Source organism: Capra hircus, chromosome 20, assembly GCF_001704415.2.
Source record: "Capra hircus breed San Clemente chromosome 20, ASM170441v1, whole genome shotgun sequence".
Taxonomy (NCBI): Eukaryota; Metazoa; Chordata; class Mammalia; order Artiodactyla; family Bovidae; genus Capra; species Capra hircus.
Genome location: NC_030827.1, coordinates 24010213 through 24022664, shown reverse-complemented (window position 1 = coordinate 24022664; position 12452 = coordinate 24010213). Strand labels below are relative to the sequence as shown.

At 41.5% G+C, this 12452-nt stretch overlaps 1 protein-coding gene across 3 annotated transcripts in view; it reads right to left on the bottom strand.

Moving 5' to 3' along the window:
* CDC20B (cell division cycle 20B) overlaps nucleotides 1-12452 on the bottom strand; it is a 69382-nt gene that overhangs the window by 29978 nt on the left and 26952 nt on the right. For all 3 annotated transcript variants that reach the window (XM_005694706.2, XM_005694707.2, XM_005694708.2), the window contains exons 3-5: nucleotides 9603-9822; nucleotides 6452-6582; nucleotides 2262-2355 (exon numbers count right to left, since the gene is read on the bottom strand). In XM_005694706.2, the coding sequence (XP_005694763.1) occupies nucleotides 2262-2355; nucleotides 6452-6582; nucleotides 9603-9822 (445 nt within the window). The remainder of the gene's footprint in view (nucleotides 1-2261; nucleotides 2356-6451; nucleotides 6583-9602; nucleotides 9823-12452) is intronic.

Genomic DNA, 12452 nt, shown 5'->3' with positions numbered 1-12452 from the left:
CGCCAGGCCTCCCTGTCCATCACCATCTCCCGGAGTTCACTCAGACTCACGTCCGTCGAGTCCGTGATGCCATCCAGCCATCTCATCCTCTGTCGTCCCCTTCTCCTCCTGCCCCCAATCCCTCCCAGCATCAGAGTCTTTTCCAATGAGTCAACTCTTCACATGAAGTGGCCAAAGTACTGGAGTTTCAGCTTTAGCATCAGTCCTTCCAAAGAAATCCCAGGGTTGATCTCCTTCAGAATGGACTGGTTGGATCTCCCTGCAGTCCAAGGGACCCTCAAGAGTCTTCTCCAACACCACAGTTCAAAAGCATCAATTCTTCGGCACTCAGCCTTCTTCACAGTCCAACTCTCACATCCATACATGACCACAGGAAAAACCATAGCCTTGACTAGACAGACCTTAGTCGGCAAAGTAATGTCTGTGCTTTTGAATATACTATCTAGGTTGGTCATAACTTTTCTTCCAAGGAGTAAGCGTCTTTTAATTTCATGGCTGCAGTCACCATCTGCAGTGATTTTGGAGCCCAAACAAATAAAGTCTGACACTGTTTCCACTGTTTCCCCATCTATTTCCCATGAAGTGATGGGACTGGATGCCATGATTTTAGTAGCCCACAATTCTTTAGTTCTATTTCCAGAACACCACACGTTTCAGAAAGCTTTAACTCTGAAAGAGTGAAACCAAAACTACCGGGGGAAGAGCTAAGCAAAGAAAGACTATTCAGGAAGAACAGCAAACCTCTTAATGCTTTATATGAAATTTTTCAGAGAAATAAGAGAAAATAGTATATACATGAAGCATGAACAGGATGCTGGAAAGAGAGAAGGAAGGAAGGAAAGAAGAGGGGCAGGGAGGATGGAGAGGAAATGAATGAGGGCAGGAGAGAGGGAGAAGGCAAGGGGAGGGAGATGAGGGGAGAGAGAGAGGCCTGACGGAGTCCAAGGAACTTTAAAATTAAAACTAGGAGAGCCAAAAGAAATTTAAATGGCAAGGCTAGTTCACAGAATGAGGTAACACCTAGAAGTAGAAGGAAAGAAAATTAGATGAAAAATAGAATAGAAAAAAATAAGAGAATTAATCCACAAGGAGTAACAATTACAGCCAACATTTCAGAAAGAAAGAAATAAAGATGAAGAAATTACTAAAGAATAATTCAAGAAACGTTCCAAGAATTAACAGATACAGGTGTCCAAGACTGAAAGACCCGCTCGAGTTTGTCGTTTACCGTGAGGCTTTTTTTTAATATACACAAACCTTTATCATCATGAAATTTTAAAACAGTAACAATAAATTTTTTTCTATATGTATTCAGAGAGAAAAAGCAGGTGCCATAGAAAGGATAGGAAGTCACAACAATATATGACTGGCTCAGCAGCAACAATGGGTGCTGGGAAACAATAAAGCAATACCTTTCCCACAAAGTTCTGAGTAAGACTGGCATCTGTAGCCAGCCAAACTATGACTCAAGTGTGACAGTGGAATAAGCACACGTTCAGACCAGCAGACCCAGAAAGAGCACAACACGGCTGCCAGGGGACAGTGGATCCAGCATCAGAGAGGAGTCCCAGAATCACAGCCGTGGCACTCACCAAGAGAGTGGCCTATTCAGCAGGTTCTGGGTAGGAGGAGCCACCAAGGAAAACAGGGACCCATGTGTGCAGGTACATGGAAAAGGTTACTGATGGCTGTGGAACAAAGCATGGGAGCATTTAGGGAACACGGTCATAATTTCATACGTATCTAATAAATGAAAAGAGAAAGCAACTTTTTAATTCCAGGAAAAACAAAGAGTTAAACTAGAAAAGAGGTACAGTTAGAGTACACTATTTGGCTTGTCAACAAATAATAATTGTATAGTAATATGATATAAATATTAAATACTAATTTTACTTTGTTAAAGTATAATACAAATAGAGAAGTGAATGAAACAGGAGAAGTAAGTTCTAACTATGCTAGAAAGTTGTAATTTAGTCTAAAATTATAAAAAAATAAATTTATAGTTTACAAATATTACTTAGAAACTAGATGTAAATACCAGGGGGCATAGCTGGCAGAGCTAAGGTGGTTGCCTCTAAGAAGTGGGAGATAGGGGTCAGGATAGTTAAGACAGAGGATTATGAGAATTATCCAAACTTTATAATTATGCTGATTTTTGTTCTAATGTAAAAATAATATATTTTAAGATAAGGAAAAAATGAAGGATGCAGGGAGAGAGGAGGGTGGGAAAGCAGGACAGATGGGAAATCTTTGGCCCACACCTTTCCAAGTGCATTGGGATCCCTCACAGAACTGCATGCTCCCATTAACCTGCTGAGCCACGTTCTGGGTTGAAAATAGCTGGTTTAAGCATTTCTGAAAACAAACACAAGGAGAATACATTTGTGAGAAAACATTTGTGTACATCTCAGGTGTATTACATGGTGTAGAAGTAAGACTGATAATTCACTGGAAAGTTTAAAGACTACACATTGTCAAAACCAACACTGCAATAGTTGCCATTATTTATTAAATAACCACCATGTAATGAACACAGTACTGAACATTTTACTAATATATTATTTCTTTTTTTAATTAATTTTTATTTACTTGTAATTGCTTTATGGGCTTCCCTGGTGTCACAGTGGTAAAGAATTTGCCTGCCAGTTCAGGAGATGCAAGAGACACACATTTGATCCCTGGGTAAGAAAGATCCCTTGGGGAAGGAAATGGCAACCCACTCCAGTATTCTTGCTTGGGGAATTTCATGGACAGAGGAGCCTGGTGGGCTACAGTCCATAGCATTGCAAAGAGTCGGACATGACTGAGAGACTAAACAACAACAAAATAGCTTTATAATGTTGTATTAGTTTCTTTGGGGGAGGAGGAATTAAACTAGTTTTTTTTTTTTAATTTTTGTTTTTACTTTATTTTACTTTATAATACTGTATTGGTTTTGCCATACATTGACATGAATCTGCCATGGGTGTACATGAGTTCCCAATCCTGAACCCCCCTCCCACCTCCCTCCCCATATCATCTCTCTGGATCATCCCCATGCACCAGCCCCAAGCATCCTGTATCCTGTATTGAACCTAGACTGGTGATTCGTTTCTTACATGATAGTATACATGTTTCAATGCCATTCTCCCAAATCATCCCACCCTCTCCCTTTCCCTCTGAGTCCAAAAGTCCGTTCTATACATCTGTGTCTCTTTTGCTGTCTCGCATACAGGGTTATCATTACCATCTTTCTAAATTCCATACATATGTGTTAGTATACTGTACTGGTGTTTTTCTTTCTGGCTTACTTCACTCTGTATAATTGGCTCCAGTTTCATCCACCTCATTAGAACTGATTCAAATGTATTCTTTTTAACAGCTGAGTAATACTCCATTGTGTATATGTACCACAGCTTTCTTATCCATTCATCTGCTGATGGACATCTAGATTGTTTCCATGTCCTGGCTACTATAAACAGTGCTACGATGAACACTGGGGTACATGTGTCTCTTTCAATTCTGGTTTCCTCGGTGTGTATGCCCAGCAGTGGGATTGCTGGGTCATAAGGCAATTCTATTTGCAATTTTTTAAGGAATCTCCACACTGTTCTCCATAGTGGCTGTACTAGTTTGCATTCCCACCAACAGTGTAAGAGGGTTCCCTTTTCGCCACACCCTCTCCAGCATTTATTGCTTGTAGACTTTTGGATCACAGCCATTCTGACTGGTGTGAAATGGTGCCTCATTGTGGTCTTGATTGCATTTCTCTGATAATGATAAACTAGTTATCTTAAAGGTCCTTTTCCACTAACTCCTTTTCCCATGAGAAATGGAAACATCAACTCACAGAGAGGTTAAGTCAATTGTCTAAATTTACATGAGCACAAAAATCAAGTTGCTATTTCTCTGGGCAAGTATACAATGAGCCCTCCTGACATTCTTATATCTGTGCGTGTGTGCTAAGTTGCTTCAGTCCTGTCCAACTCTATGCAACCCTATAGACTGCAGCCTGACAGGCTTCTCTGTCCATGGAGATTCTCCAGGCAAGAATTCTGGAGTAGGTTGCCGTGCCCTCCTCCCAGAGATCTTTCCAACCCAGGGATTAAACCTGTATCCTCACATCTACCTGCATTGGCTGGTGAGTTCTTTACCATTAGAGTCAGCTGGGAAGCCCCTTTCTTACATCTAACTCTGATCAAAAACAAAGAGGTAAATTAGTAAAAGGGGGAAACAAAAGTACTTATTCTAGAAATATAATAGTGAAGAGTCAAAACAGAGAAGATTCTTTTTTTCTCCTTCTCAATGATACATTTAATCACTGGATCACTATAATTCAGACAGAAGTCTCTCCGCCAAGCATCACTTTGATATTTTGGCTTTCTTCCCAGATATTATGTCATGTAATAGGCACTGCCAGTCAATGAATCATGGATGTTTAGGTATTCAAAGTAGAAAAATTAAATATACAGTAGAGTTTCACAACCGCAGAAATATGGGCAAATAATGCATTGTTGTGGTCTACCAGATACCTTCCCCCTGGCTTCTGATCCTCAAAACTATCTTCAGACATGTCAGATGCTCTGTGGGGAACAAAATCACCCCTGTTTGAGAAGCACTGGTATAAAATACCATTTTTAAATGCCCTGCTGGCCAGTAGCTCAGTGCCACTCTTCATGGATTCATTCTTCAGAATCCCGTAGAGACAACAAAGCTGACCCAGGCATTTCCCAGATAGTGTGCTTGCACTCCATGCACCCAGGAATACTCTTCACTGGGTGAGATCTCCTATTGCTTTAATGAGCAACGTGGCATACAGCTGGCTGGGTACGAGAATTCTGAACATCTCCATAGCTAGTCAGTTCTCACTATGGAAATACCCGCTGGATGATCTCTGAGGACCACAGGAAGACACCTGTTCACCACCAAGGTGAAAGACCTCGCTTTACATCTGCACTGTTTTTGCTGCTATTGGACTCCCAACTAGTCATGACAATAAATGCTCTACATAAAGTAGTGAAACAGCTTCCATTATCCCCTGCCCAGGTTCTCCAGTGAAACTGGGATGATGTTCAGGCTGGATAACAATTGCTGTATTGATGGTAACTTGCCTGCACCATCGTGACCCCACCAACAGAGCCACCAACTTTGCTGCTCCCAGTTACCAGACAGCACAGGGGAAGGGAAGGGGAAGTCCGGGAAGTCCTGGAAGTCAGGGCAGTAAAAGCTCCAGCCACCAGAAGAGGGTGGAAAGGACAGTGGTGCTAATGGCCTGGCCTGGGCGTGAGTTCAACAGCACACATAGTTCCCTCAGCGTAACTCCCTGGCCATCTTACCCTTACCCAGCAACAAGCAAGTAACGAGTGAAGTCACTCAGTCACGTCCGACTCTTTGCGACCCCATGGACTGTAGCCTGCCAGGCTCCTCCATCCATGGGATTTTCCAGGCAAGAATATTGGAGTGATTTGCCATTTCCTCTTCCAGGGGATCTTCCCGACCCACGGATCAAAGCCGGGTCTCCCACACTGCAAGCAGACTCTTTACCATCTGAGCCACCAGGGAAGCCCCACGCAGCAGCAAAGCACCTAGGAGAAGACTTGCTCTAATACAATTGTTTTCAACTGCATATAAGTTCAAATAATTAAACTTCACATTCACAATATTTTATTGTTCCTCCCGCAAAACACATATGCCAAACACAGGAAGCACACACCAAATGACCAACTTTGCCTAAATTGAGAATTTATGACATTCCTAGTTCAGTTTTCTAAATGAAACATTGATTCCTTCAGAGGCTCTTCACTGGATACGATAAACCTAAAATCATGCTATTGATATTTAATGTGCCCAAAGGATTTAGGGTGGACTATGATATTAGAATCATAATCAATAAGATCTTTAAAATAATTAAGTTAACTTCATAGAGAAATTTAAAAAAAAAAAACACAGAGACTTAGGGGAAATTTTGAAAAAACCATCTTATAGAGGAGGAGTCAAACCAATCTGACAAAGGGCAGACCATATTACCACACACTTTCCAAAGAATTGGGAAAAGACTGCACAACAGAACTTTGCACAGAGAGGAAACATACATAGTATGCATTATTTTATTTTATTTTATTTTTTTTACCACACTGCTTGGCATGCAAAATCTTAGTTCCCAGACCAGGGATAAACCCACACCCCCTGCACTGGACCACTGGGGAAGTCCCTCTGTTTTTAATCTTTACCTTTTGGATGGTTAGTCTCATTTTCACTTTTTTGATTAATGCTAATTAAACATTTTTTTGTGTTAATTAACAACCCTGTTTCTTTTTGGAAGTGTCCTTCATACACTCATTTTTCCTATCAGGAACCCATCCTTTCCTTATTGATTTGTAAGAGCAGCTAAGCCAGCTCTTATCTCACGTTTGGGACTCAGCTGTTTGAACTTCTCAAGATGAGAAATCTTCGGTTTTCTCTCTTCACCCACCAGGTCTTTTGAAGCAACTTTATCCTTCCGGCCTCTATCCACTGCATGAGGTGCCTTGCCAAACTGGAAAGCAGAGTTATTTGTCCCAGAACTTTCTTTGTTGGGGGTCTTCAGTGGTTCCTTGCAGGATCCTGCCAGAAAACATTTAGCTTTGAATTTGGTTTTTAAAATAATAGCTCAGTTGGTAAAGAATCTGCCTGCAATGCAGGAGACCTGGGTTCGATTCCTGGGTTGGGAAAATGCCCTGAAGAAGGAAATGGCAACCTACTCCAGTATTCTTGCCTGGAGAATCCCATGGATAGAGGAGCCTGGCAGGCTACATAGAGTCCGTGGGGTCCCAAGAGTTGGACACAACTTAGAGACTAAACCACCACCATAATCTCTTAAACCTTTGGTGGGAGGTCAGTCCTTGGCATGTACAGAACAGAATGTGAACATGTAGGCCCTCATCTCTCCAAAGCCTTAGGCGGGGTGGGGTGGAGGGGCAGCACAGGGTCGAGGGTACTGGGTTCATGAGTGAACACTGGGTGAGAAATTCCCTTGGTGGCCTCAGAACCAGGAGGAAATGTCAAGATTAAAGACCTGACTCCAACTGCAGCAGCAGCAGCAACAGAAACACTTTAACTCTGCATGGAAAGAACACATTTGCGCATTTGAAAAATGGATACAAACAGTTCAAAGTTTAAAATGATGGTGAGAAGAGCAGCTGGTTTGCTCAGGTGGTGAACATCCTGCCAGGAAGTCACTATAGGATGCCTGCCTTTCAGTCACTGATGTTCACTATGTGATTATAGCAAAACACTTCACCTCTCCCTCTTCCTGGCACACAAAGATATAAAACTAGTTTGAGATGACTTCAGTAAAATACTTCCAAAGGTACTGTCATGGAAGAGCCAGTGTTGTTTACCTTGTTATTATCCATGTCTATTCTCTTCTCAAGACTGAGAAAGCCCTTTACCAGACTTTTAACTGCAATGAAAACCTTGACAAGTCATCTTCTTAAGTTAAATATCTGCTATATCACTTGTTCATCAGAGGACCAAGGGACAAATGGATTAAGTATTTTGGCCTTTTGCCATGTGACAATCTCTTCTTATTTGGACAAACATGTGCTGGATAAGCTGTCACTGATGTTCCTAGAGCCCAACCCCTCAAGTTCTGGGCTATCCAAAATCTAAGAGGAAGGAAGAATCCAAAATCTAATTTTAACTTTGCAGAAATGTTCTGCAAAGTTTTAGATCTTACTCTTTGTCCTGAAAAATTATGCATGCCTGTTTTGTGATATTTGTAGACAAGTAAAGAGGAGAAGCAACAGTTAGAACTGGACATGGAACAGACTGGTTCCAAATAGGAAAAGGAGTACATCAAGACTGTATATTGTCACCCTGCTTGTTTAACTTATATGCAGAGTACATCATGAAAAATGCTGGGTTGGAGGAAGCACAAGTTGGAATCGAAATTGCTGGGAGAAATATCAAGAACCTCAGATATGCAAATGACACCACCCTTATGGCAGAAAATGAAGAAGAACTAAAGAGCCTCTTCATGGAATTGAAAGAAGAGAGTGAAAAAGTTGGCTTAAAGCTCAACATTCAGAAAATGAAGATCATGGCATCCGGTCCCATCACTTCATGGCAAATACATGGGGAAACAGTGGGAACAGTGGCTGACTTTAGTTTTCTGGGCTCCAAAATCACTGCAGATGCTGACTGCAGCCATGAAATTAAAAGACGCTGACTCCTTGGAAGGAAAGTTATGACCAACCTAGAGAGCATATGAAAAAGCAGAGACATTACTTTGTCAACAAAGGTCCGTCTAGTCACGGCTATGGTTTTTCCTGTGGTCATGTATGGTTGTAAGAGTTGGACCATAAAGAAAGCTGAGCACCGAAGAATTGATGCTTTTGAACTGTGGTGTTGGAGAAGACTCTTGAGAGTCCCTTGGACTGCAAGGAGATCCAACCAGTCCATCCTAAAGATCAGTCCTGGGTGTTCATTGGTAGGACTGATGTTGAAGCTGAAACTCCAATACTTTGGCCACCTCATGCGAAGAGCTGACTCATTTGAAAAGACCCTGATGCTGGGAGGGATTGGGGGCAGGAGGAGAAGGGGACCACAGAGGATGAGATGGTTGGATGGCATCACCAACTCAGTGGACATGGGTTTGGGTGAACTCTGGGAGTTGGTGATGGACAGGGAGGCCTGGCGTGCTGTGATTCATGGGATCGCAAAGAGTAAGACACGACTGAGCGACTGAACGGAAACTGAACTGAAAGAGGAGAAGAAGCAGGCTCTCTGAACCTCAAATGAGAAAGAAAATGTTGCAGTTGAATGCTATTACTGACAATCATCCCAGTTATCAACAAAGAGTTCACGTCCACCAGCCTAAGGAATCCTGGACCTCTCAGATTTTGTCCACAAAAGCAAATGAACCTCTCTACAAACATCCCTTTTAGGATGGGGAGGGTCCTCAGTGTTCACCTTTCTGGAACAAAAAGAAAGAAATCCCACAAGCAAAACACCAAAAAAACAATGTTTCTGACTAATATGCAGTATAAACTTAAATAGAAAATAAAATAGACTTTATTATAAAATTATTTTGTCTGATTATCTCTTAGAATTCTAAATTTCTCATGCAATGCCTTATTTGAAAATAACTAATTAATTAAGGATCTATGAAAGAAAAGGGAGCCACTTTAGTCAGAAATTCCTCTGAAACAATTAGCCAGAAATTCCTCTGAAACAGCATTAAAATCACCTCTCAATTTAAAATATCTTTCAGAAGACAGCCGTTAGGATGACCTTCCTCCAACCCTGTATCTCCTATTGCTTCAGCCAACTATTTTCAGTATTGGTACTTACTATTACATGAGAATTTCATTGATTTAAAAAAGATTTGGGCTCCTTCCAATCTGCAGGACTATGGTGCCTCATTGTGTCTAATGTCATATTTAAAATACAACATACTTTCCTTTGGTTTTGTTTCAGCCCTCCCCTTCCCCTGCCCCCTTGGAAATTTCTTATTCAAAAGGAGAAAAACAGAAAGCAGTTGACTAAATACAACACTAGGTATTTCTGTAAGACAGATTCTCTCAGAAATATATCTTTTTTTAATATTTCAAAACTGGCTTGTGGCATTTCTATTACCTCACCTGGAGTTAAGGTCTCTTTCTCAGGAGTCATCTTCAGCACAGTTTCAGGGAGGTCAGTAGTTGAACGCTCTTCCCCAAAGGAAGGGGCTGCCACATCCCCAGCTTGGCTCTGCCGCCATCTTGCGGTAATCGGGCTACTGGCAACAGGAACTTCAGCTGATAGTCTCTTTGCCAAGTGGCTGGTGAAGTTAGAGTATGTAGTGTTAACTACATTAAATACCTATTTAATTACAAAAAGATCCATGATTTACAGTACCCTCAATGATACAATCATTAAGATTCCTTAAAGAGAATTATAAACAACTCATCTAGTACAATACAAAATGTATACATTGATACATATACATGAAATTTTTAATTTTTGTGACCTGGGAAAATGTTATTTTACATATGCATATAAAATAAACATATGACTACATATTTTAACATAGACACACACACACACACACATACTCAGAGCCTCTGCTGAGGGTCTCAAGACACCAAAGCAATTGAGGAAATGATTATGCTTATGTTTATTACTATTACATACAAATATAAAATATGAAGTTGAATAACACTATATACTGAGCATATAAGATGCTTACATAAAATCATAAAATCTGAAAATAAACAGCAATTTTCTAGTCCAATCCATTTCACAGATAGGAAAAATGAGGCCTAACTTGCACAACGTCTGTCCATCCTTTCTGAGAAACAACAGGAGTTTGGTAGTTATAGATCCATTAGTGGTGAGCCATGCCCTGGAGCTATGTGGAATTAAAATGAAAATGAATTATTTTTTAACAAAATGACAGGCATGTTAAGTTGTGCCCGCTAAGCTGTTTCAGTCATGTCTAACTCTTTGCAACCCTATTGACTATAGGCCCCCAGGTTCCCCTGTCCATGGGATTTTCTAGGCAAGAATACTGAAATAGGTTGCCATGCCCCCTCCAGGGGATTTTCCTGACTCAGGATGGAACCTGTGTCTCAAGTCTCTTGCACTGGCAGGCAGGTTCTTTACCACTAAAGCCACCTGGGAAGCCCCATGTTAGGTTAATATGCTGTGCTTAGTTGCTCAGTCATGTCCAACTCTTTGTGACTCCATGGACTGTAGCACACCAGGCTCCTTTATCCATGGGGATTCTCCAGGAAAGAATACTGGAGTGGGTTGCCATGCCCTCCTCCAGGGGATCTTCCCAACTCAGGGATTGAACCCAGGTCTCTCGCACTGCAGGCAGATTCTTACTGTCTGAGCCACCAGGGAACCCAAGAATCCTGGAGTGGATAGCCTTCTCCAGGGTATCTTCCCAACTCAGGTATCAAACCGGGATCTCCTGCATTGCAGGTGTATTCTTTATCAGCTGAGCCAAAAAGGAAGCCCATATTAGGTTAATATCCTTCTATAAAGTGTTCTTACAGAAATGTAGAAAAGTTTGCCATCCCATGGGAAAATGAGCATGAGACATAAAAAGGCAGCTCACAAAAGAGATATAAATGTTCCCAAAATATTCAAGCTCATTTGTAATCAAAAAATGCACATTTAAAACAATAATGCTGCTACTGCTGCTCCTAAATCACTTCAGTCGTGTCCGACTCTGTGCAACCCCATAGACAGCAGCCCACCAGGCTCCCCTGTCCCTGGGATTCTCCAGGCAAGAACACTGGAGTGGGTTGTCATTTCCTTCTCCCATGCATGAAAGTGGAAATTGAAAAGTGAAAGTGAAGTCGCTCAGTCGTGTCCGACCCTTAGCGACCCCATGGACTGCAGCTTACCAGGCTCCTCTGTCCATGGGATTTTCCAAGCAAGAGTACTAGAGTGGGGTGCTATTGTTAGCAATTTTTAAAAATGGCATTTCCTAATGTTGAAGGTTCTAGAAACAAGCACTGGCGTGCAGTACTGGTGGAGTGTCAATTAGTATTTGGAAAGGACAATTTGGCAGTGTGTGTTAAAAGCCCTTTATAATGTGTCTAACCTCTACTGACCTAGCAATGTCACCTCGAAGAATTCAAGGAAGAAACCAAAGACTGCAACATCTATTGAGTGCTTACCACAAACAAACCCATGTGTTAAGAGCTTTATGCACATTCACATATAATCCTCAGCAAGACTTGGTAAAGCAAATCTGTTATTTATTCCCATCTTACCAACGATGAAACTAAGGTTCAGAAGTTAAGTGAATTGCCTAAGACCACACAGTGAGTAAATGGAGATGCTATACCCTAACCTTCTCTGTCTGGATCCACAGTCCACACTTTCAGTTGAGAACACGAGGATGTGTACTGCAGTATATAAGGGAAAAAGATGAGGGGACTCAGTGCTCACCACGGGAGAACTGATCAGGTAAACTGTGGCATCCATAGAAAGGAATACTCTGCAGTCATTAGAAGTGATGACGCACATTAGGGAAATGCAAATCAAAACCACAGTGAAGCACCACTTCACACTCACTACTATAATCAATAAATGTATCTATCTATAACTGTTGGTGAGTATGTAGAGAAATTAGAATCTTTGTACATTCCTTATGGGACTGCGAAACAGTACAGCTGCTGTGGAAAAAGTTTGGCAGTTCCTCAAAAAGCTAAACCTAGAATCACCATATGACCAGCATTCCACTCCTAGGTATATACCCAAAAGAAATGAAAACAGGTACTCAAATACCGATGTATGGATGTTCATAGTAGTGTTACCAACTCCAAGCTCACTCTGCTCGCTGCCAAACGGCAGGCCAATGAATCTGAGAGACGAGATGTTGAGGAAAGGAAGAGACTTTAATCAGGGAGCCAGCAGACCAAGAAGATGACAGGCTAGCACCTCAAAATAACCATCTTATCGTGTTCTGGAAGCCAGGTTCTTTTATAGATCAG